The sequence below is a fragment of the Salmo trutta genome, chromosome 18 (genome assembly GCF_901001165.1).
Source record: "Salmo trutta chromosome 18, fSalTru1.1, whole genome shotgun sequence".
In the NCBI taxonomy this organism is placed as follows: Eukaryota; Metazoa; Chordata; class Actinopteri; order Salmoniformes; family Salmonidae; genus Salmo; species Salmo trutta.
Window position 1 is genome coordinate 36,432,096 of NC_042974.1, and position 26,901 is coordinate 36,458,996.

The 26,901-nt window shown below is 46.0% G+C and overlaps 1 protein-coding gene across 1 annotated transcript in view; it reads left to right on the forward strand.

Annotated features, from left to right (window-relative positions):
- LOC115153248 (protein FAM53B) overlaps positions 1 to 26,553 on the forward strand; it is a 44,139-nt gene extending 17,586 nt beyond the window's left edge. The window contains exons 2-5 of the mRNA XM_029698487.1: positions 7,154 to 7,411; positions 8,051 to 8,105; positions 10,149 to 11,002; positions 25,060 to 26,553. Of these exons, the coding sequence (XP_029554347.1) occupies positions 7,331 to 7,411; positions 8,051 to 8,105; positions 10,149 to 11,002; positions 25,060 to 25,419 (1,350 nt within the window). The 5' untranslated portion in view covers positions 7,154 to 7,330 and the 3' untranslated portion in view covers positions 25,420 to 26,553. The remainder of the gene's footprint in view (positions 1 to 7,153; positions 7,412 to 8,050; positions 8,106 to 10,148; positions 11,003 to 25,059) is intronic.
- Positions 26,554 to 26,901: the final 348 nt, after the last annotated feature.

Genomic DNA, 26,901 nt, shown 5'->3' on the forward strand with positions numbered 1-26,901 from the left:
GACAGTAGTGCATGTCAAGCGTGTGCGAAGGGCACTGTGTCCCGGTGTTGTTGCCGTTCATTCCCTCCCCTTTGAGTAGTAGACCGTACTGTATGTATCAAGGTGACATCTAGATGGTTATCAATATTATTTATTTCTTGTGTAGGTTGCTATCCTACTTGAAATAGGTAGGCGGCAGGTAGCCTAGCAGTTAAAAGCGTTGGGCCAGTCGCTGTGGATAAGAGCGTCAACTAAATGACTAAAGTGTAAATAAAATAATGGGAGGAAATATATTGGCAAGTTAGTTACCGTCGGCGACATGACCATGAGACAGTAGCCCATGAGTAGGAAGCACCTCATGTTGGCAGGCAAGTCAATACAGCACTGGTCGCCGGCTAATTGACTCGTCGTGCAGCCCAATCATCCACGCAAAACGGTCTTGAGTGGCAACAAATCTGCCCAATTAGCTGATTCACTTTCCATACAACCACTCCTTTCGACACACCCACTCGCCCATACTCTGGTTACCATATTTGGCTATAGCTTGAAATAAATAATACTTGAAATAAAATGTGAGCATTGACCAGTAGGCCCAATGTAGCCAACATAAGTCCTCCTAAGTCCCAAGGTGTCCTAGTTCTGCATCATGTGGAATTGGATCACATGGCTCCAGAATGTAATTCTCATTGTGTTTTCCCTCTCCCATGACCCCCCGTTGCCACCTAGGCTACACACATGCTTGTACTCACACACGCACACTCCGCCACCCCCTCTAGACTCACGAGGCCCAGTCCTATTCCGCCACCCCTCTCTAGCCTCACGAGGCCCAGTCCTGTTCCGCCACCCCCTCTAGCCTCACGAGGCCCGGTCCTGCTCTGCCACCCCCTCTAGGCTCACGAGGCCCAGTCCTATTCCGCCACCCCCTCTAGCCTCACCAGCCCAGTCCTGCTCCACCACCCCCTCTAGCCTCACCAGCCCAGTCCTGCTCCGCCCTCCTCTCTAGCCTCACCAGCCCAGTCCTGCTCCACCACCCCCTCTAGCCTCACGAGGCCCAGTCCTGCTCTGCCACCCCCTCTAGCCTCACCAGCCCAGTCCTGCTCCGCCACCCCCTCTAGCCTCACCAGCCCAGTCCTGCTCCGCCACCCCCTCTAGCCTCACCAGCCCAGTCCTGCTCCGCCACCCCCTCTAGCCTCACCAGCCCAGTCCTGCTCCGCCACCCCCTCTAGCCTCACCAGCCCAGTCCTGCTCCACCACCCCCTCTAGCCTCACCAGCCCAGTCCTAATCCACCACCCCCTCTAGCCTCACCAGCCCAGTCCTGCTCCGCCACCCCCTCTAGCCTCACCAGCCCAGTCCTGCTCCACCACCCCCTCTAGCCTCACCAGCCCAGTCCTGCTCCGCCATCCCCTCTAGCCTCACCAGCCCAGTCCTGCTCCACCACCCCCTCTAGCCTCATGAGGCCCAGTCCTGCTCCACCACCCCCTCTAGCCTCACCAGCCCAGTCCTGCTCCGCCATCCCCGCTAGCCTCACGAGGCCCAGTCCTGCTCCACCACCCCCTCTAGCCTCATGAGGCCCAGTCCTGCTCCACCACCCCCTCTAGCCTCACCAGCCCAGTCCTGCTCCGCCATCCCCGCTAGCCTCACGAGGCCCAGTCCTGCTCTGCTCCCCCTCTAGCCTCACCAGCCCAGTCCTGCTCCGCCACCCCCTCTAGCCTCACCAGCCCAGTCCTGCTCCACCACCCCCTCTAGCCTCATGAGGCCCAGTCCTGCTCCACCACCCCCTCTAGCCTCACCAGCCCAGTCCTGCTCCGCCATCCCCGCTAGCCTCACGAGGCCCAGTCCTGCTCTGCTCCCCCTCTAGCCTCACCAGCCCAGTCCTGCTCCGCCACCCCCTCTAGCCTCACCAGCCCAGTCCTGCTCCGCCCTCCCCTCTAGCCTCACCAGCCCAGTCCTGCTCCACCACCCCCGCTAGCCTCACGAGGCCCAGTCCTGCTCCACCACCCCCGCTAGCCTCACGAGGCCCAGTCCTGCTCCGCCACCCCCGCTAGCCTCACGAGGCCCAGTCCTGCTCTGCCACCCCCGCTAGTCTCACGAGGCCCAGTCCTGCTCCGCCACCCCCTCTAACATCAAGAGGCTCAGTCCTGCTCCACTGACTCTCCGGGATACATGGAGATAATGGGAATCATATGCCGGCAGTGGGCCTGCATGGGCTGGGCTGGCCCACATTAAACATTAGGAGGCTACATGCCGTTATGGGGCCAGAGAGGAGAGCAGAGCCATTGGTCTCTTTGGCCCCTGTGGGTGGAGGACAGCCGCAGGGACCGGTGAAGCCCTCCTTATGTCACCTCCTTTGTTTCCCCACAGTTGGCAAGCACATTACCCCTTTCTTTGTCATGTAGTATATCAATGCAATCTCACCGTCCAGTACTTTCTATCCTCTCCAACTGGCCCCATCCTTTTTAAAATCATCAACCCTTTACATTTCTCTACCATATCTTATGGAGAACCCAGAGTGGTCATGGGGTTAGCTGAGGAGCGCTGAAGGCTGTGGTAGCTGTGTCTGTTGGCCCACAGTAGAATCTGAAAGTAGCCAGTAGGCTGTTGATTGGAGGAACAGGCCAGGCCCTCTCTAATCAGCTGTTTTACAGCGTGTGGTCGGGACAACCCCAAGGTCACTGCAGTGATTGCTATTCCTGATACAGCCTAGCTCTGTCTGTCTGTGGGATTCAACTATATTGTTTTGGATTAGCTCCCTAGTGTTGTGAGTTAAACATTTTGTAGAGGAGGACTCAGTGCATACTACAGAGTGAGCCTGTGGTGTCCAAGCCCAGTGTACTGTATGTGTTTAGGCTCGTCTCTCTCAGGGCCCTGCTGCCTGCCAAACAGACACACACAAGGAGCAATCCTGCTGTCCTCCTCACCCTGCGCCTGGGGACACACTAATGTGGTTTGATAAAGGTCATCCTTGGCGTGCTCACACGTGTGCCCATGTCAAATCAAACTTTATTTGTCACATGCGCCGAATACAACAAGTGTAAACCTTACCGTGAAATGCTTACTTACAAGCCCTTAAACCAACAGTGCTGTTCAAGAAGAGTTAAGAAAATATTTACCAAATAAACTAAAGTCAAAAATAAAATATAAAAAGTAACACAGTAACAACAATAACGAGGCTATATACACATGGGGTACCGGTACTGAGTCAGTGTGCGGGGGTGCAGGTTAGTTGAGGTAATTTGTACATGTAGGTAGGGATGAAGTGACAATGCATAGATAAATCTTCTTAGGGATTAGTATTTTCACGTCCAAATGAAAAGCGTGCCCAAAGTAAACTGCCTGTTACTCAGGCCCAGAAGCTAGGATATGCATATAATTGGCAGATTTGGATTGAAAATACTCTACAGTTTCTAAAACTGTTAAAATAATGTCTGTGAGTATAAGAGAACTGATTTGGGAGGCGAAACCCCGAGGACAAACCATCCAGGGGAAAGAAAAATTGAGGTAACTGTGTTTTCCTTTGAATTTCTATGGGAAGCTCTATTTAATAGGAACCTGGTTGCAGTTCCTATGGCTTCCACTAGATGTCAACAGTCTTTAGAAATTGGTTGATGTTTTTTTTTGAGAAATGAGGAAGTAGGGCTGTTCATTGTGAGTGTCAAGCCAAGTGGACTCTTCTGTTTGGTACGCGTGAACTGGAACGCGCTTCACGTTGTATTTATCTGGTGTTGAACACAGTATATTCCGTCTTACATTTTATCGATTATTTACGTTTTAGGATACCTCCGGTTGGATTAGGAACGTTGTTTGAAATGTTTGGACCAAGTTTACAGGTAACTTATTAGATACTTTGTAGGCATGTTGGGCGAGTTGGAACCGTTGTATTTCTGAATCAAACGCGGCAAATAAATGGACAGTTTTGGGACATAAAGGACATTATCGAACAAAAGGACCATTTGTGATGTTTCTGGGACATTTTGGAGTGCCAACAGAAGAAGATCTTCAAAAGTAAGGCATTAATTATATTGCTATTTCTACTTTTGTCGCGCACCTGCCTGGTTGAAATCTGATTTTCATGTGATTGTATGCGGGGCGCTGTCCTCAGATAATCGCATGGTCTGCTTTCGCCGTAAAGCCTTTTTGAAATCTGACACAGTTGCTGGATTAAAGGTAAGTTTTATTTTGATGTGTAACACTTGTATGTTTTTTATGAATTTTTATTATGAGTATTTCTGTTTTTGAATTTGGCGCGCTGCAATTTCACTGGATGTTGTCAAATCAATCCCGTTAACGGGATTCGAGCGGGAAGCGATCACTAAGAAGATAATAAACAGCGAGTAGCAGCAGTGTACAAAACAAATGGGGGGGGGGTGGTGGTCAATGTAATAGTCTGGTGGCCATTCGATTAATTATTCAGCAGTCATGGCTTGGGGGTAGAAGCTGTTAAGGGGTCTTTTGATCCTAGACTTGACGCTCCAGTACCGCTTGCCGTGCTTTAGCAGAGAAAACAGTCTATGACTTGGGTGACTGGATTCTTTGGCAATTTTATGGGCTTTCCTCTGACACTGCCTATTATATATGTCCTGGACAGCAGGAAGCTTGGCCCGAGTGATGTACTGGGCCGTAGTCACTACCCTCTGTAGCGCCTTACGGTCAGATGCCGAGCAGTTGCCATACCAGGTGGTGATGCAACCGGTCAGGATGCTCTCAATGGTGCAGCTGAATAACTTTTTGAGGATCTGGGGACCCATGCCAAATCTTTTCAGTCTCCTGAGGGGGAAAAGGTTTTGTCGTGCCCTCTTCACGACTGTCTTGGTGTGTTTGGACCATGATAGTTTGTTGGTGATGTGGACACCAAGGAACTTGAAACTCTCGACCCGCTCCACTACAGCCCCGGTGATGTTAATGGGGGCCTGTTCGGCCCGCTTTCTCCTGTAGTCCACGATCAGCTCCTTTGTCTTGCTCACATTGAGGGAGAGGTTGTTGTTCTGGCACCACACTGCCAGTTCTCTGACCTCCTCCCTATAGGCTGTCTCATCATTGTTGGTGATCAGGCCTACCACTGTTGTGTCGTCAGCAAACTTAATGATGGTGTTGGAGTTGTGTTTGGCCACGCAGTCGTGGGTAAACAGGGAGTACAGGAGGGGACCAAGTACACACCCCTGAGGGCCCCAGTGTTCAGGATCAGCGTGGCAGATGTGTTGTTGCCTACTCTTACCACCTAGGGGCGGGCCGCCAGGAAGACCAGGATCCAGTTGCAGAGGGAGGTGTTTAGTCCCAGGGTCCTTAGCTTAGTGATGAGCTTGTGGGCACTATTGTGTTGAACGCTGACCTATAGTCAATGAACAGCATTCTCACATAGGTGTTCCTTTTGTCCAGGTGGGAAAGGGCAGTATGGTGTGCAATTGAGATTGCGTCATCTGTGGAATTGTTGGGGCGGTATGTGAATTGGAGTGGGTCTAGGGTATCCAGGAGGATGGTGTTGATGTGAGCCATTACCAGCCTTTCAAAGCACTTCATGGCTACGGACGTGAGTGCTACGGGGCGGTAATAATTTAGGCAGGTTACCTTCGCTTCCTTGGGCACAGGGACTATGGTGTTCTGCTTGAAACATGTAGGTATTACAGACTCGGTCAGGGAGAGGTTGAAAATGTCAGTGAAGACACTTGCCAGTTGGTCCGCGTATGCTTTGAGTACACGTCGTGGTAATCCATCTGGCCCCGCGGCTTTGTGAATGTTGACCTTTAAAGGTCTTGCTCACATCGGCTACCGAGAGCGTTATCACGCAGTCTCGTGCATGCTTCAGTGTTGTTTGCGTCGAAGCGAGCATAAAAGGCATTTAGCTCGTCTGGTAGGCTTGCTTCACTGGGTGTCTCGCGTCTGGGTTTCCCTTTGTAGTCCGTAATAGTTTTCACGCCCTGCCACATCCGGCGAGCATCAGAGCCAATGTAGTAGGATTCAATCTTAATCCTGTATTGACGCTTTACTTGTTTGATTGTTCGTCTGAGGGCATAGCGGGATTTCTTATAAGCGTCTGGATTAGTGTCCCACTCCTTGAAAGCGGCAGCTCTAGCCTTTAGCTTGATGCGGATGTTGCCTGTAATCCATGGCTTCTGGTTAGGATATGTACGTACGGTCACTGTGGGGACGAGGTTGTCGATGCACTTATTGATGAAGCCGTTGACTGAGGTGGTGTACTCCTCAATGCCATTGGATGAATCCCGGAACATATTCCAGTCTATGCTAGCAAAACAGTCTTGTAGCGTAGCATCCGCGTCATCTGACCACCTCCATATTGAGATGGTACTTCCGTCACTGGTACTTCCTGCTTTAGTTTTTCTTTGTAAGCAGGAATCAGGAGGTTAGAATTATGGTCAGATTTGCCAAATGGAGGACGGGGGAGAGCTTTGTATGCATCTCTGTGTGTGGAGTAAAAGTGGTCTAAAGTTTTTTCGCCTCTGGTTGCACATGTGACATGTTAGTTAAAATGTGGTGAAACTGATTTAAGTTTGCCTGCATTAAAGTCCCCGGCCACTAGGAGCGCCGCTTCTGGATGAGCATTTTAATGTTTGCTTATGGCCTTATAGAGTCAGTTGAGTGCGGTCTTAGTGCCAGCTTCGGTCTGTGGTGGTAAATAGACAGCTACGAATAATGTAGATGAGAACTCTCTTTGTAGATAGTGTGGTCTAGAGCTTATCTCAAGGTACTCTACCTCAGGTGAGCAATACCTCGCAGAACTTAAAAATCATGTGCGAGCAAGGAGGCCTACAAACCTGACTCAGTTACACCAGCTCTGTCAGGAGGAATGGGCCAAAATTCACCCAACTTATTGTGGGAAGCTTGTGGAAGGCTACCGAAAATGTTTGACCCAAGTTAAACAATTTAAAAGCAATGCTACCAAATACTAATTGAGTGTATGTCAACTTCTGACCCACTGGGAATGTGATGAAAGAAATAAAAGCTGAAATAAATAATTCTCTGTACTATTATTCTGACATTTCACATTCTTAAAATCAAGTGGTGATCCTAACTGACCTAAGACAGGGAATTTTTACTAGGATTAAATGTCAGGAATTGTGAAAAACTGAGTTTAAATGTATTTGGCTAAGGTGTATGTAAACTTCCGACTTCAAGTGTATGTGTGTGTGTGCTCACCACATCTCTCTGTCTGTTGCACAGGGATGGCTGAAGAGTGAGAGACGCTCCCCTACCACCCGAGGACACTCTGCCGATGGAAGGTGGTCATCTGCCCATCCAACCTGCCCAAAAGACTGTCTCCCCTCCGCCCTCAACTAAGATGGCTTCCCCCGGCCTTCTCCTGCACTGGAATGGACTGGAGCAGAGCTGCGCCCTACCATGGTGATCATATTCTCAAAAACACTGGAAAAGAAGAAGGGTGTCGATGATGTAAGGTCCAAAGACACTGAATTGCTGCTGGTGAGTAAAACTCTGCTAGACCTATAACTAAAACACTGTAACAAGTACCTTACAGGTGCCTCTCTCTCAACTGACCTTGGAAACATGAGACTTGGGCTCTCTGTTGGCTTCTCTACAATACAGCCTATTGTAGTTTTTGGCAGGGTGCTCGCCATCAAGGTCTTAAATTCATTTATATGGCCTCTAGGTTGGCCCTTCTAAATAAATGGTATATTATTCTACCTCAGCAGTCAATGACATAGAAGGGCTGCTTTTCAAATCAAGCAATTTGGGTGAAAAGGCTTCAACTGAAATGAAGCCCATTTGAGTAGTTGTACCTCTTTATAGCCCCCAGTGTGTACTGTAAGGTGTCTAGCAGTGCTGTCATAACACTGTGTTGTTGTGACGATGAACCTAAGGTGTCTCCCAGCAATGTTAATGACTCTATCCCTTTGCCCTATTTCTCTATGAGCTTGCCTGCACCACCCTGTTTGTTCTCCTTTCTGAATTGTTCTGTACGTTCTAGGACAAACAGGGATTGTGTGTTTGTGTGTGTGTGATGCTTGGAGAGTTATGTACGGACATGTTTAGAGTCTGATAAATGAGCCTAGTCTAAGCCATGTCCTCTTTGTCTGTTTCCCTCCATCTGTCCATCAACAGCGGAAGCGCGGCACCATGAGCAGAGGGACTACCCTCTTCTCCTGTGGCACTGTGGGTGAGTGCATCCATCCCTCAGACCATGGCCTTTGCTCTGTTATCCTCATCATTAAGTTTCTTACCGTCTTGTATCAGGCTTTATCTTCATTTTCTTTGTGTTGTTCACCAGCTTTATGTCTTGTTATAAGCTCCCCTCCCCTTTAACTATTTCTGCTGATCCCCTTCTGTCACTCTCTTTCTGTCTCACTTCTCTCTTTTACCATCTGTCTCTCGTCTCCCTCTCATGCCCACTGTGCACCTGCCTTCACACAGAGCTGTGCACTGCACTCATTGGACTTAAAAGTAATTGAGTGTTGTGTTGCCTTTGTCAATGATTTCCTTGGCTCAGCGACTATCACACTCCTTACTCCCCCCCGTCCCCCGTCATCTGTCCCATGTACCGGAGAGAGGGGAAACCAAAGGGATACACTTTGCATATGTCCTACAACTACTGTATCTGTTGTTACAGCGGACATAAGACATTGTATGCTATTATATGGCTTTTGCTGGGATTGCAGTCCTTTGCTGAACACATTTTTCACTGGGCGAGGTTATTTCTTTTAGATGCTTTCTCCTATTGTCATTTTGTATTCTTGACATTCTTGTCAGGTCATGTCGTAGCCCCCGTCCATTGTTCTTTGGGACTGAAACAAAGACTTCTGCCCACCAAAGAGAGGGCAAAAATGGAGAGAAGCATTTGAAGGAATGGATTTGGACAGAGATGAGCCCCTGGTTGCCAATTGGGAATCAATAGAGATCTATGCTAGCTTTGAGATCAGTAGCGGTTACGTTAGCCAGAACCAGTGTGGTGTTTTGCCCACTGGACTATCATATTCTTCCTTTGTGCCTGTGATGAATAATGTTGGCATATTAATTTGTCATGTTCTGTCTGAATTTAAACCAATCAAGTCAGGCTGCATTTCTGTCATTGTTGGAGGAAGCCACCCACCCGGACTAAGACATATTCCCCAGTCAGTGGACTTTTGGAAATTCTCCTTCAGTCTAAACTTGTCTTCACTTAACTTTTCAGTTGGAGAAACCCCCATCAACAGTAAAACAAGTGGCACAACATTGTCCGGTTCATAGACCTGAAAGTCAGTGTTTGTTATGTGACTGATACTGTTGTTGGCCAAACACCACTGTGCCACTGTTGCTCTTAGGCCTCCTCGTGCCAAGTTTTGTTAACTAAGCGTTCTGTGACAACTGTAGTGCTATATAAAAAATGTGATTAATTAATGACGTATGTTGTCATTTGACATTTACATGTCTAGTAGAGGCTGCCAGGTTGCTTGTAGAATCTTGTAATACCAATAAGCTCAGACTATTTCCCTGCCAGCCATAATGCAACTGTTGATCTACCCAACTCAGGAGCTAGCAGCTCTGTTTCAGATAATGTACTGTCAAGCAGTGCAGCTTGGGTTGAACCAATCCCCTGTCTATAGCTAGCTGTTTTTTACTATCCTGTCTTAAACCACCTTTACTGAGAATCTAGACCTTGAGTAATGTGCTCCATCTCTCTCTATTAGAGTTCCTACAGATGTGGCGATACTCACCAGGATACACTTTACTGTCTTACTAACCAAGAGCTGCTACTGCTTACTGTCTATTGTTTTCTGAAGTGTGCGTGTGCATGCTTGTGTGATTATTTACTGGGTTGATCATCCTAAAGTGAAGCCCAACTCGCATACGTGAAGAAGATGCACACTGCACATTGAACCTCACCCTGGAAGCTTAGCCCTGCTTTCCCTGTCGTTTATTGTTTCACTTAAAGCTGCACTTTATCTTGACATAGCCTCTGTAGAGGAGATAAAGTGGGATTTCCAAAACTCCATGAGATGGCAAATAGGAGCTTATGTTGCCAGAGGGGGAGAAGTAATATAGGAGGACCATTATGAGGTTTTTGATAGTAATGATTTCAAATTAGGCCCCTGATACAAGCTTCCCATCTGTTATGTCCTGCTTTATATACCCACTTGAAAATTACATGTCAAATTAGATGATATATAAAGTATAAATCAACATGTGTGTGTTCATGTATTTATTGTGTGTCCTTGTGTTCCAGAGGCAGACAGGTGGCTAGACCTGCGCAGAGGCTGTGCCATCCAGCCAGGGACCCCCTGCCAGTCCGGCGCCAGTCTGGAGAGCCTGTGGGACGTTCTGCCCGAGGAGTGTCAGCGGAGTAGCCGGGTCTGGAGCCGTGAGGTGGGCGCCGCCACCGCCATCACCAGCCTCATCCAAGACCTCAACCTGGGCGATGCCAAGCTGGCAGCCACCCAGTCCCTGGCCCTCGCCACCTCCACCTCAGCCGCCACGGCGCCCCCTAGCAAGCGCCAGTGCCGCTCACTCTCACTGTCCTTCTCCGAAGAGTTTGGGAGCTGCAGGTCGTCATGGAGACCTCAGGGTTCGCGAGTGTGGACTGCGGTGGAGAAGAGGAGGTGCCACAGCGGGGGGAGTGTGCAGCGCTGCTCTGGAGGAAGTGGAATAGGAGGTGGTGGAAGTTTTTCAGGGGTTCATTTTCCTGCCATGCAGCGGAGCTCCAGTTTCAGCCTGCCATCCCGCTCCAACAACCCCACAGAAGGCACCCTGGAGCTTCCCTGCTTCAACCAGCACCTGCCCCTTCACCCCCTGTTCACTGCCTCCCCTACCTCCCCCTCCTACCACCACTCCCTCAGGCCCCTCTCCTTGTCCCATGAGCAGATCAGCCTGCCAGACCACCACAGAGAGGGGGCCAGCTCACCGGACTGCAACCCACAGCTGGGGAGACGTGCTAGGCAGACAGCAGGGGGGACTGGGGGGCTGTCACGGAGCAAGTCCCAGCCCTGTGTCCTGAACGATAAGAAGATCGGTATGAAGCGCAGGAGACCAGAGGATGCTCAGGAACCACGGCCCTCCCTGGACCTGGCAAAGATGACCCAGGTTAGTAACCGTGGACACACACACCCCTCAATAGTCTGCCGAGAGTGTCTGGCAATGCCAAATTACTGAAAGGCAACTTTAGATCAAAACATATTAGTGGAATCAGATTATCCCACCTCGCCAACAGCCAGTGAAATTGCAGGGCGCCAAATTCAAACAACAGAAATCTCATAATTAGAATTCCTCAAACATACAAGTATTATACACCATTTTAAAGATAAACTTCTTGTTAATCCAGCCACAGTGTCCGATTTCAAAAAGGCTTTACTGCGAAAGCACACCATGCGATTATGTTAGGTCAGCGCCTAGCCACAGAAAACCATACAGCCATTTTCCAACCAAGGAGAGGTGTCACAAACGTCAGAAATAGCGTTAATCGGTATTTTCTCATCTTGATTAAGAATAGATCAAATGAAGATCTTACGAAGGACATATATCACACCACACAAGTTGAAAAACATGAAATAAAGCCTTTCAGACTTGTTGGGATGGCTGTGGTGAGGTCGGTACACTAATGCATCTGTTCTGCAAATGTCCAGCTGTCAAAAGATTCTGGACTGAGTTAGTTGATATGTTGTCTGAAATCTTGAATGTATGTATCCCACTGTTTCCTGTAGTGTACCTACTAGGGAGTAGGGTAATATCCAACCTAGAACCCTGCTATGCATCATTGCTCTGGACCAACTATCAGTCAAACGGACAATACTTAGGAATTGGAAAGTGTGTAAACCTCAGTGTTTCAGCATGGACACATGGTTAAAGGACTTCTTGGATTATGGAATGAGCAGCCTTCAAGACTATGACAATGGACTAGATGTTCTCTGGGACACTATCAGAACACATGTAAACCATAGAACAGGGGTATTCAACTCTTACCCGACGAGGTCCGGAGCCTACTGGTTTTCTGTTCTACCTGATAATTAATTGCACCTACCTGGTGTCCCAGGTTTAAATCAGTCCCTGATTAGATGGGAACAATGAAAAAACGCAGTGGAACTGGCTCCGAGGTCCAGAGATGAGTTTGAAGGCCATAGAACATAACCTAAATAAATCAAGTTGTCCTGATGGTCCTGATGATTGTGTGTGTGCTTGCTTCCATGCCCGCCCGGGTGTCCAGTGGGGCTTGGTTCTTCCCGGCCTTGGAAAATCCCTTTGGGCAGGGGGCAGGGGCATCACCCTGCCGGCGGTTCGGAGCGGGTGGGGGTGATGCACCCACTGATGAGAGCAGCTGTTTGTATTAAGACACCTTAACTCAATTGTTTTGTGTACTGTGTAAAAAAAATATAGCTCAACTTTCATCCAAGTCTTTAAACTCCTTAATACCTTTTAATAACCTGAATACATAAGGTTAGATCAGGCCAAACAAAATGACCAACAAAGAAATACTTCTGTTCAGAGATGGGGAATGTTCAAGAGCTCTTCAAACATAATTTGGCTTCTTTCTTTGTGTCTGATCTGGGGGATTAAATCAGGCTGTATTAAGTTTTTCTGGGTCGATGGTTTGTAGTGTGGAGGGTAAATGTTTTCAAGTCTCCCCTTTGGGAAATGGCGTTAACTAAGGAGCATTCCTTGTGTTTGGTCATGCTTCGCACTGCCATGCTCTAGCACACTTGGCTCTGGTTATCATTTCATTGACTCTGTTGGGTAAACACACAATGCAAATGTTGAACCCGCACAGTCCATTTCCCTCTTCCTCCCTCCCTCTGTCACTCTATCCCTCCCTCCAGTGGTTGACTGTGGGGGAGGGAGATTTGATTAATGATCAGGCTATTTAGTCACACAGGTTTTTATTTTTAGCTGGATCACATTATGTCTGGCCTGGAGGAGGCTTGTTTGTGCTTGTGGAACGCCAGAGGAAGTCGTGGAACTGCTCTGAGATTACTACTTGATGGCTTCATGTAGAATGGATGGATAGGATCATGGATACAGTCTAATTTTGCACATGAATCAGATGTTGAATGCAGCCAATAATGTTGATACAGCACTATATGCAGTCCCACTCTTAACTTTCCTACAGTGACACCACACTTGCCTGGCTCACTTAGCTCTATCCCTCTGACGAAGTCTCCCTTGAGAATGTGCTGAGATAGCACAGTTTGGAATTAAATCCAGCACATATAGGGCTCCTCCAGGACTAGCACAGTGTAAACACTGATATAGCTAGCTGATATCATTACTTTGTGCCTCTACTTCCTCCTCAACCCTGCCAGGGTTGGATCAACAAGTGTTCAGTAATGGAGCCTAGCATGTTTACTGTGTCCATGCCAGCCACTAAAACCAAGGGCATTTTCGTTATCCGCACCAGTTACCTCCGCTCTCTGGAATGCCTAATGGCTCACAGGCTATTATTTTCGCATGGATAGTACCAATAATGAATGGAGGCTAGTTTTTTTTATTATTTCGTTTTTGTTTGTGGTTGGGATTTCTCGACTGCGCTTTAGCATTGTGTGAGGAGGACTGATGAGATCGGGTGGTGCGGATTTGATCAGTAGTTTCAGCCACCACACAATCATGAAACCAGATATGCACTTACCAATTTACTCTCTCACAGCACAGAATACTGTAGGTCACGAAAGCACACTGACACATACACACTACATTGTCACAGATGCACACACCCAAACACAGTCACTCTTGATCAAACTCAGTCATGTTGAGTATAGTATGGATTAGGTAAGGTATTGAGTCTGACTCAGTACTATAAACTTGGCTGCAATAGTGATACACAAGCAGAAACAGTCTGTATATAGCACTGCAAATGTACGGTAGCTCTATATAACCGTACTGTATGTATGAAACTATGAATATGGTTGTTCTATTTGTACTGATTATTGCTTTGGAACTTCTGTAATGCCGGCTTAGGGGTGCTTGTGTATCACTATTGCAGCCAAGTTTATAGTACTGGGTCAGACTCAATACCTTACCTAATCCATACTATACTCAACATGACTGAGTTTGATCAAGAGTGACTGTGTTTGGGTGCCAGACACAAAAGGGTGCGCTTCCTGTGTACTAACAAAAGCACAAACAGGAAGTACCGATGACGCACTCCATAGGGAAATGGTCCTCCGAATTGAAGGCTATGTTACAGGACTGTTTTGCTAGCGCTGACTGGAATGATTCGGGACTCCGCCGATTGCATCGACGAGCTAACCACCTCCGCCTTGGGCTTCATCAGGAAATGCATCCCCGATGTTGTCCCCACACCCGCTTCCCCAATCAAAAGTCCTGGATTAACACAGAGGTACGCGCTAAACTAAAGGACAGGGCAACCACACACAGGGCTATCTCAGCCAACACAGAGGCTACGGCTGAGGAAACTAATGGTATTTCATGGTGCATTCTCAGAGCATGCACTGACCAGGTGGCAGGTATCTTCACATCATTTTCAACCTCTCTGTAATCCCATTTACATATTTTACATTTTAGTCATTTAGCAGACGCTCTTATCCAGAGCGACTTACAGTAGTAGTGAATGCATACATTTCATACATTTTTTATTGTACTATCCCCACGTCTCAAGCTGACCACCATCATTCACATTCCCAAGAACTGTAAGGCTACCTGCCACAATGACTACTGCCCTCTAAAGTGATTTGAAAGTTATGGCATACATCACCTCCATCATTCCAGACACCCTAGACCAACTCCAATTTGCATTCCGCCCCAACAGATCTACAGACAATGCAATCTCAATTGCACTCCACACTGCCCTCTCCCACCTGGACAAGAGGAATACCTATGTGAGAATGCTGGTAATCGATTACTGCTCAGCATTCAACACCATAGTGCCCTCCAAGCTCCTCACCAAACTCGGGACCCTGGGACTGAACACCTCCCTCTGCAACTTGATCCTGGACTTCTTGATGGGCCGACCCCAGGTGGATAAAGTAGGCGACAACACCTCCGCCATGCTGACCCTCAACACGGGGCCCCCCCACACACAACTCCAACTCCATCATCATGTTTGCTGACTACACGAAGGTGGTAGGCCTGAACACCAACAGCGATGAGACCGCCTACAGGGAGGAGGTCCGAGAACTGGTAGTGTGGTGCCGGGACAACCACCTCTTCCTCAACTTCAGCAAGACCAAGGAGCTGATCGTGGACTACAGAAAACAGGGGGGATGCACACCCCCGTCCACATCGACAGGGCAGCAGTGGAGAGGGTCAAGAGCTTCAAGTTCCTCGGTGTACACATCACTGATGACTTAACATGGTCCTTTCACACCAGAACAGTCTTGAAGAAGGCACGGAATCGCCTCTTCTCCCTTAGGAGGCTGAAACAATTTGGCATGGCCCCTCAGATCCTCAGGAACTTTTACAGCTGCCCCATTGAGAGCATACTGACTGGTTGTATCAATTTCTGGTATGGCAACTGCACCACTCGGAACTGGAAGGCCATACAGCGGGCAGTGGGGACGGCCCAGCACATCACTTGGGGTGAGCTCCCAGCCATTCAGGACGAACATGCCAGGCGGTATCTGAGAAAGGCCAGAAAAATTGCCAAAGACTCCAGCCACCCGAGACATGGACTGTTTTTCATGCTCCCGGTCTGCGGTTGTGAGGCCGGTTGGACGTACTGCCAAATATTCTAAAACGACATGAAGGTGGCTTATGATAGAGAAATTAACATTAAATTCTCAGGCAACATCTCTGGGAGACATGCCTGCAGTCAGCATGCCAATTGCAATCTCCCTCAAAACTTGAGACATTTGTGGCATTGTGTTGTGTGACAAAACTGCACATGTTAGAGTGGCCTTTTATTGTCACAAGCACAGGTTTCACCTGTGTAATGATCATACTGTTTAATCAGCTTCTTGATATGCCACACTGTCAGGTGGATGGATTATATTGGCAAAGGAGAAATGCTCACTGACAGGGATGCAACCAAATTTGTGCACACAATTTTAGAGAAGCTTTTTGTGCATATGGAACATTTCTGGAATGTTTTATTTCAGCTCATGAAACATGGGGCCAACACATTACATTTTGTGTTTATATTTTAGTTCAGTGTATATATCACCATTAGTATCTCCTACTACCAGTCACTTTATGTGTAAAACCACTTCAATACCCCTGCACATTGAATAAGGTACTGGCACTGATGTGTATATACTTAATTCTTGTGTTTCTTTAACTCACATTGTAGTTCTTGTGTTTTTAAATGTTTTTAATTATATTATCTATGGTATTATTAAAATTGCATTGTTGGGAAAGAGCTCTCAAGGTAATAATTTCACTGTGCTGTTTTACACCTATTGTGCACGTGGTGAATAAACTTTAAAACTTATACATTTTGGTCTTCGGATGAGGACAGATGAGGAGTATTAGCTGCTGGTTGGAAAAGGAAATGTGAAGGTGGAAATTTGAGGCTGGTGACAACCTGTGTTCTGCCTGGCAAAATCCATCTTCAATCACAATGCATATGCATATGTCCTGAAGGTGAAAATAGATGTGAGTTAGGCCTCACCTTATGATAATTAACCCAGTGAATAACCACACACACACACAACTCTGTAGAGAAACTAGGTGTGAGGTGTCAGGACTATTGCGTAATAGCCTAGGTCTCCCATGGATTGCTTCGCACAGTGAAAAAGCTGAAATTCACTACTTTCATTCATCTGCTTGCTCTGCCCTCATATTTAGCATCACATTGAAGTGTTTTACCATTTTATTTTCAGCACAACCAGTGCTACAATTAAAAAACGATTTGACATAAACAGCTGCTTTTATGAGTTTTATTGACAAATGTCAAACAAATATGGTCCGCCAAGCAAAAACTCGATAAAAAAATTATTTGTAAAAATACTGTAAGTACAGAAATTGTTTGCTGATGTAAAAAACAGGGCTTTGTAAATACATTTGATTTGGTTTGCTCAGTGGGAAATGAATATCCAACTAGTCAGTGACAACTGTGTGTAGTTTAGCGTTTGTGACAGCAGCTATGTGAGTTTATTACAGTATCATAGACACTATGTCCTGGGGCTTCCTATAATATTCTATGTAGAATAACTTCTTACCTTCTAACGACTCTTGTGTGGCTTGTGAGAGTGCAAACAGCAGTTCCGACTGTTTACATAAGACAAAGCATTGCACATTTTTTTTACTTGCGAAATACTGTACCAAACATCTCAGATGTAAAATTGTGCAACTAAAACATCCTCGGCAAAAACGTCAAAATTAATTACCGATTTCTTGAGTTATCTTAGATTCGTTCTGAGGATTTTGAGGAACTGAAATGGGCTTCAGTGTCTCATGGGGGACAAGCATAATTAACCAAAAACTGAATCGGTCAGGAAACAAACCTCCAAGACTGAAATCAAATTGTTCTAATGAGCAACAGAAAAACATACGTGCCAATCGGTGTGTTCAGTGGCTCTTTAAATGTGTGGCGGCATTTAGCCTAGTGGATAAGAGCGCTGGACCAGTAACCAAAAGGTTGTTGGTTCAAATCCCCAAGCTGACTAGGTGAAAAATCTATGTCCCCTTGAGCAAGGCACTTAATCCTAATTTCTCCTGTAAGTTGCTCTGGATAAGAGCATCTACTAAAAATGGAACAAGGTGTTGCTGTAGCTTCCATGTAGGCCTAGCAGTGCTCCTGTGGCCTATGCCAAGACTACATCTAAAGGAACAATAGTGTTTGGCTACAGTGAGAATAAAAGGTTTCTGTTATTCAGCAAGTGTGTATGGTGTTAAAAACCACTCCCCTGTAATTCTCCACATAGTGTATATTGTGGTTGTGAACTATGTGTCTATCATTTCATCCATTCTCCCTGTAGTCATTTACAAGCTGAATTTAGGGCTCTAACTATAGTGAGCTCCAAAAGTATTGGGACAGGACACATTGTTTGTTGTACCGGCCTTTGTATTTGAAATTATACAATGATTATGATGTTAAAATGAAGACTGTCAGCTTTAATTTGAGGGTATTTTTCTTCCATATCGGGTGAAATGGCGCCGGAAGAAATGGCAGCAGTTTTACAGGTGCCCAACCAAGTGTGCTATTATGTTCCTTTTTCTCGGGTTTTGTAACTTATTTTGTACATAATGTTTCTGCAACCGTATCTTACGGCAAAAAGAGCTTCTGGATATCAGGACAGCAATCACTCACCTCGGATTAGATGAAGATTTTTTTCTTCAACAAGCAGGACGCACACGACATTCTCTGAACACCCGACAAGGCCAACATGCCAGTTATTTGCAAGAGGAAGAGACGGAGGTACAGAGGACACAGAGCGGGGTGCCTCATAAGGATCCGCAGAAGGCGAGTTTGAAAGCTGCCGTTACCGTCAATATTACTCGCCATCGTGCAAACATTGGACAATAAATTAGACGAGGTACAATCACGAATATCCTACCAACGGGACATCAAAAACTGTAATATCTTTTGTTTCACGGAATCATGGCTGAATGACGACATGGATATTCAGCTAGCGGGATATACCCTGCCCCGGCAAGATAAAACAGCACACTCCGGTAAGACGAGGGGGGGTCTGTGTATATTTGTAAACAACAGTTGGTGCACGAAATCTAAGGAAGTCTCTAGATTTTGCTCGTCTGAAGTAGAGCATCTTGTGATAAAATGCAGACCACACTATTTGCTTAGTTTTCAGCTATACTTTCCGTGGCTGTTTATTTACCACCATAGACGGATGCTGGCACTAAGACCGCACTCAGACAGCTGTATAAGGAAATAAGCAAACAGGAAACCGCTCACCCAGAGGCGGCACTCCTAGTGGCCGGAGACTTTAATGCAGGGAAACTTAAATCCGTTCTACCTAATTTCTATCAATATGTTAAATGTGCAACCAGAGGGGGAAAAAATCTAGATCACCTGTACTCCACACACAGAGACGCGTACAAAGCTCTCCCTCGCCCTCCATTTGGTAAATCCGACCACAATTCTATCCTCCTGATTCCTGCTTAGAAGCAAAAATTAAAGCAGGAAGCACCAGTGACTCGGTCTATAAAAAAGTGGTCAGGTGAAGCAGATGCTGAACCACAAGGACTGTTTTGTTATCACAGACTGGAACATGTTCCGGGATTCCCCCGATGACATTGAGGAGTACACCATATCAGTCACTGGCTTTATCAATAAGTGCATCGAGGACGTCGTCCCCACAGTGACTGTACATACATACCCCAACCAGAAGCCATGGATTACAGGCAACATTCGCACTGAGCTAAAGGGTAGAGCTGCCACTTTCAAGGTGTGGGACTCTAATCCAGAAGCTTATAAGAAATCCTGCTATGCCCTCCGACGAACCATCAAACAGGCAAAGCGTCAATATAGGGCTAAGATTGAATCCTACTACACCGGCTCCGACACTCATCTTATGTGGCAGGGCTTGCAAACTATTACAGACTACAAAGGGTAGCAAAGCCGCAAGCTGCTGTGACGACCCTCCCATTCTGTCTGCCGTATTCTCTCTCTTTGTTCTTGTTTCCTTATTAGGATGCCGGTGGGCGGAGTTGGGAGGGTCGTCAGCTACATGGAAAACACCTGGGCCCGGGTGTGTCCCATGATAAATAGACCTCTTCCACATTGATTGGGAATTTGCATACCGCCCAAACAGATCCACAGTTGACACAATCTCTATTGCACTCCACACTGCCCTTTCCCACCTGGACAAAAGGAACACCTACGTGAGAATGGTATTCATTGACTGCAGCTCAGCGATCAACACCGTAGTACCCTCAAAGCTCATCACTAAGCTAAGGATCCTGGGACTAAACACCTCCCTCTGCAACTGGATCCTGGACTTCCTGACGGGCCGTCCCCAGGTGGTGAGGGTAGGTAGCAACACATCTGCCACACTGAAACCTCAACACTGGAGCCCCTCAGGGGTGTGTGCTCAGTCCCCTCCTGTACTCCCTGTTCACCCACGACTGCATGGTCAGGCACGACTCCAACACCATCATTAAGTTTGCAGACGACACAACAGTGGTAGGCCTGATCACCGACAACGACGAGACAGCCTATAGGGAGGAGGTCAGAGACCTGGCTGGGTGGTGCCAGAAAGGGTGCTGCCAGAATAACAACCTATCCCTTAACATAACCAAGACTAAGGAGATGATTGTGGACTACAGGAAAAGGAGGACCGAGCACGCTCCCATTCTCATCGACGGGGCTGTAGTGGAGCAGGTCGAGAGCTTCAAGTTCCTTGGTGTCCACATCATCAACAAACTAGAATGGTCCAAACACACCAAGACAGTCGTGAAGAGGGCATGACAAAGCCTTTCCCCCTCAGGAAACTAAAGATTTGGCATGGGTCCTCAGATCCTCAAAAGCTTCCACAGCTGCAATATCGAGAGCATCCTGACTGGTTGCATCACTGCCTGGTACGGCAATTGCTCGGCCTCCGACCGCAAGGCACTACAGAGGGTAGTGCATACGGCCCAGTACATCACTGGGGCTAAGCTGCCTTCATGGCAAGCGGTACCGGAGTGCCAAGTCTAGGACAAAAAGGCTTCTCAACAGTTTTTACCCCCAAGCCATAAGACTCCTGAAGAGGTAATCAAATGGCTACCAGGACTATTTGCATTGTTTGCCACCCCCCCAACCCCTCTTTTACGCTGCTGCTACTCTCTGTTTATCATATATGCATAGACACTTTAACCGGTGCCTGTATATAGCCTCGCTACTGTTATAGCCTCGCTACTGTTATTTTTCACTGTCTTTTTTTATTGTTGTTTTTATTTCTTTACTTACTAATACCATTTTTGCGCTGTTGTTTAGAGCCTGTAAGTAAGCATTTCACTGTAAGGTCTACACCTGTTTGTATTATGCGCACGTGACTAACTTTGAACCGTTTAGAAATCACTTTTCGTACATAGTCCCCCCCATTTTAGGGGACCAAAAGTATTGGGACATGTCACGCTCTGACCTAGGAGAGCTGTGTTTTCTCTGTTTAGTTAGGTCAGGGTGTGATAGGTGGGTGGGCATTCTATGTTTTTGTTTTCTATGTTTTAGCCAGGTATGGTTTCCAATCAGAGGCAGCTGTCTATTGTTATCTCTGATTGGAAGCCATACTTAGGCAGCCTGTTTTTCCTGTGTTGGTGTGGGTAGTTGTTTTCCGTTTTGTTAGTATACCTGACGGAACTGTTGGCTGTCGTTTTGTTGGTTTTTTTGTTTAAGTGTTTTCATTAAAGTAAAGTATGAGCACTCTACACGCTGCACCTTGGTCCCCTTTATACGACCCTCGTTACAGGACAAATTCACATATGTGTATTAAAGTAGTCAATATTTCGTCCCATATTCCTAGCACGCAATGATTACTTCAAGCTTGTGACAAATTGTTGGATGCGTTTGCAGTTTGTACGAGTGTGCATACGTCTGTGGGGGCAAGAGAAATTGCAGTGTAGAAAGAGGGGTTATTTATTTCTCCCTAAATCTCCCCTGCTGGTGGAGGGCGGAGTCTCATGGATTAATATCTTCTCATTGGCCTGGGTTCAGGCTCGTGAAGTGACGGGGCACTTCTCCCCTCCTATCCTCCTCTCCATTCCTGGGATGACAGGCATGGTGAGCATAGCTGAGCTGCAGCCCCTGTGGGAATACCTAAGTGGTTGGGTTGGTGTAGTGGCGTGGCGTGGGGTGGGGCCCCGCTATGGCAGCAAACTGTGACACAAACACATGTAGGTAAATATGTTAGACTTGTACTAGTCTCTGTCTGCCTGCCAGTAATGGGTAAAGCTCCATTCTTTCCCCTCCTGTGTCTGTGTTTGTTCAAGGAGGTCCCTCTCTCTCCCATAGCACACTCCTTTTTTTATATGGGTCTAGGAAATACACTCTGATCAAGAGCTTTAGCTGAGTGACTGCTATTTATGTGTGTGTGTGTGTACATTGTCTTCAAAAAGTATTCTTATCCTCTTGACATATTCAACATCTTGTTGTGTTACAGCCTGAATTCAAAATAGATTTTTAGTCTCACCCATCTACACCCATAATGACAAAGTGAAAACATGTTTTTAGAAATGTTTATATCAGAAATATCTCTCTTCCATACGTTTTCACACCCCTGACTCAATACATGTTAGAATCACCTTTGGCAGCGATTACAGCTGTGAGTCTTTCTTGGTAAGTCTCTAAGAGCGTTGCACACAATATTTGCACATTATTCTTTTTGAAATTCTTCCCAGCTCTGTCAAGTTGGTAGTTGATCATTGGTATACAGCCATTTTCAAGTCTTGCCATAGATTTTCAAGCTGATTTAAGTCAAAACAGTAACTAGGCCACGCAGGAACATTTAATGTAATCTTGGTAACAGTGTATTATTTGGCCTTGTGTTTTAAGTTATTGTCCTGCTGAAAGGTGAATTTGATTCCCAGTGTCTGTAGGAAAGCATACTGAACCAGGTTTTTCTCTAGGATTTTGCCTGTGCGTAGCTATATTCCAGGTTCTTATATCATTAAAAACTCCCTAGTCCTTGCCGATGATAAGCATACCCATAACATGATGCAGCCACCACAATGCTTGAAAATATGAAGAGCGATACTCAGTGAAGTGTTGTGTTGGATTTGCCCAAAACATAATGCTTTGTATTCAGGACATAAATGTAATTTCTTTGCCACATTTGTTGCAGTTTTACATTAGTGCCTTATTCTGTACAGTCCTCCTTTTCACTCTGGCATTTAGGTTAGTATTGTGGAGTAACTACAATGTTGTTGATCCATCCTCAGTGTTTTCCTATCACAGCCATCAAACTGTAACTGTTTTAAAGTCACCTTTGGCATCATGGTGAAATCCCTGAGCGGTTTCCTTCCTCTCCGATAATTGAGTTATAAAGGACGGCTGTATCTTTGTAGTGACTGGGTGTATTGATACACCATCCAAAGTGTAATTAATAACTTCACCATGCTCTAAGGGATATTCAATGCCTGCTTTTTGTATTTTTACCCATCTACCAATAGGTGACCTTTGCGAGGCATTGGAAAGGGACCTTACAATTATCTGTATGTGTGGGGTGCAGGAATGAGGTTGTCATTTTAAACACTATTATTGCACATATTACGTGACTTGTTAAGCAAAATTGTGCTGCTGAATTTATTTAGGCTTGCCATAACAAGGGGTTGCTTTTCAGTTTTTCATTCATTTGTAAGTTTCTAAAAATATAATTCCACTTTGATATTATGGGGTATTGTGTGTAGGCCAGTGACACAAAATATCAATTTAATACATTTTAAATTCAGGCTGTAACACAACAACATGTGGAAAAAGGCAGGTGCTCTAGAAAACAAAAGGTGGGTAAACTGCAGATTATTAAAACCCTTTTCCCCAAATCTTGGTCTTAGCCCAATATGATTTAATAGGAAGCATATTGTAGAGAATACCACCCCCCCCCCCTTTCTGCCTCTCCCTCATTCCCCATCTCCTATGTGTGTTATAATTAGAAGGGGGTACTACAAGGGTTGAAGAAAGAGGGAGAGGCCCTCAAAAATCCCCTTTCCACTCCATTGAGGTAACTACAGCAAAGCATTGGCCTTCAGTGGTTACCTGATATATTATTGGTGTACCAGAATGTGTCTAAATGTTAGCTTTGTGCATGTTTTAGCCACAGAATGTAAAGCTGACATTGCCAAAGATAGTAAACATTAAAGTTATATAAACCCAGCACTTTATATTTTTATTTGATTTCTCTCATAACGTAGTGTATTTGGGAGCCCCAAACCAAAACATGTACGTTTTGTAAAAGCATTTGGTTAAAGTCTCTACCATTCCATTGTAACAGGAAGAAGTGAATGAGGGATTTGAGGAACATTAGAGTTGTCCATCGTGTGTGCCGTGGGCTATAGAAACACTCTCATCTCTATTCACCTCCATGCCTTCAACATCTGCTACTGGGAGAGAGGGACGCTTCACCCTTTCACTGCTGGAATGCCTCTGCTCTGGCTCTATTGTAAGGTTGAGGGAATGAATGGCTTGTTCCTCGCCATTCGTTCATTTTTGTAGAGCGTGTCCCTATTCTAATTATCAGCTGTGGTCAAACACACATGGCTGTGAAAATACGATTCTCTTCCTCAATAGTGTGCAGTGAATTCTATTAGATGAAAAGTCGAAATGAGTATGACATCCTGGCATTTAAAGCATACACATTTTTTGAAATTGCACATTATACTATAAAACGTTATATTTTTGCATAACCAAAAAGCCTACTGTTTAGAATGCAAATATGTGTATTCAGACACTGCCAGTCTAACTAGCCCTCTCTCGCGCTTTCTCTCTCTCGTTAGTAAACACACACACGCACTCTCTTAAGCATACATGTAGTTGTCACCTAAATAGCCTGAATTACACACCTTGCATGGGCACAGTGTGTTTGTCGTGCACGTCTCTGGTCTCTGAAAGGAGAGATCACACCTAAGTAAACCCAGAGCTGCTCCAGAGTAATCTCTCCTCTCCTGAGGGCTTGTGACGTCCATTTGCTGGGTGTTTGCTCATTAGAGCATGCACGAACACACACACACACACACACACACACACACACACACTATACATTTTCCCTTTTGTCCAACACACAATTATTCATAAGTGTCAACTTGATGATGGGTGTGTGAGTTGGCCAGTGCAGTTCAAGAAGCTAGGTCAAGCTAAACAAGGAGGAGGAATCATATATAGAATATTATAAGTCTTCAGGAAAGCTTGCCGTTTTGCCTGGTGTGTGTTTTGGTGCTTCATCCCCTCAGTGCAGCAGGACAGGGGGAGACATGAGGTTGGGAGGAAGAGGATACCTTTGTGGTTTGTAACTGATCTCACCATGTTGTCTTTCCGCTGTTTCCTCTGACTGTGAACAGACTAACCAGGACATTAACAAAACTAGCTCCCTAGTGGGAGGGCGAATTCAGCTCCACCAGTGAAGCACAAGTCACACACCCACATGCCATAAAGACTTAGCTCTCAGGTTTCTCTGAACAACTCTCACAGAGTGTTACTGACAGGTTAATTAAGTTAGGTTGTGTGACCTGAATCAAGATTGAACAGTAAGACAACGATACTGTAAATGTCTTGTGTTATACCAATCAAAATCTCCCTTTCTCTTATTTCTTCTCTCAAACAGAAACTCCAGACTTTCCACAGCTTGAGCTGCCCTGGGTTCTCTGGTCCGGACAGCTGTCAATCAAACATGCCCCCACCCTCCTCCAGGAGCTTGAGCCAATCGGAATCTTACTTCACCTGTGCGCCTGACCTAGGTGCTCAGACTCAACAGGAAGTGGATGAGGAGGAGGATGACTCTTCCTATGAGGAGCTGGACAGTGACTCTGCGTGTAGCCTGGACTCTAGGCCCTGGTCCCCATGCAGGGGAGTGGGGGAGAGAATGGGGGAGGGACACACCCTCTGGAAGGGTGAGTGTGGTACAGAGAAGGATATCTACCAGCTGGGGGGAGAGCTGGACATCGACCAGATCGAGAGGAACTAAACGGAACATGAAGCCTTTGGATAAAGGATTGTCGTAACCTTTTGTGAATTTTGCAGAAAGACTGAGAATTTAGAACTTCATGACCACGCGAAGGATGCCTTACGTATGATCGGGGGATATTGAGCTGATTGGAACATTACAAGGATGTTTGCGAATACTGTGGGAGGCAAGGGATGTTGTACTGTATGTGATGTCAATGAAGGACAAAGCACGTGAAAAGGTTGATAGAAAGTGTTGCATGTTGACTTTGGTTGAACTTTGAGGTCCTGCGGGACAAACAGTTGTTTTGAACTGTCTCGTTGTCTTTCTGAATTTAAAGGCAGTTGCTTTCGCTTGGTGACGTGCAGCCTAACTCTGGAGTGGGGATCGAGGGATAGTCTTTAACACATCCAAAAACTCCACTCTCCTCTAAAATTGAGTACTTCCATATACAACTGGACAGAACTAACGATAAGGTTTTAGTACTGTAGCATTTGCAGCAGACGTATGTTACAACTTCTGCTTTTCTCTACCAGACTAGGGGGACATGATGGCGAGAGAGAGAGAGAGGGATGAATTAGAGCAGGAGAGAAAAAATATGTTATTTTCATATATACCCCCCCTTGACCCTTTTCTTCAACTATTTTTACAGGAAGAATATCCCCTGCTGAATTCCAAGTTAACCCCTATACCATAAGCACTCCTGTAGATCTGAAAGAGTGAAAGTACCGGTATTACTTTCCTTCTGATTGGCTGTGTGGAGTTTTCACTATATATGCTTACATCTATCCAAGTGTTTCAGGTCTTCAGGAGTGCCTAGGGGATAGGGGTCAATTTGGAATTCATAAAGTATTCACACATCATCGCTGAATGTAAATAAGCTTTAAGGGGTTTGGAAATACCTGGCGATTTGTTCGGTCAGATACATGTCCTTTTCAACCTCAGAAACCCCTGCTCGAAACAAACCTTTTTGACTTTTTATAGATTCTAATATGCAAAATGTATATTTGAATAAACACAGAATTTTAAGTCTTCAGTTCTAATATCAATGTATATTTTTCTAAATGTATGTCTTTATGATCTGTTTGTGAAGGATCAGGAATAAGAGACCTTACTTTAATAGTACAGACATGAAATAACGCAAACTGCCGTGGTCATGTTGTGTTTCATTATTATCAGGGTGCCATTATACATGATGGTACAGCTTGACATTAAGCCTTCATGTCATAAACATGACATAGTGTGTGTTTACATAGATGTGCTTCTGATCTGATGTCCTCTAATTGTTTATGAAGTCATTGAACTGCCATTGACTTTGGCATATCATGCCACGTAAGCTGTTTATACCCTGTGATAGATACAGTCAGGTAAACAACAAAATGGCAGGAAGTCTAGACACAGAATACCCCTGCAACGCCACTGACCTCTGAGGCAAGAGGAAGTGATGTCACAGCCACCGGAATGCTTCTTCTCTCCTCAGTTCAGTTGGAAGGCAGACAGACA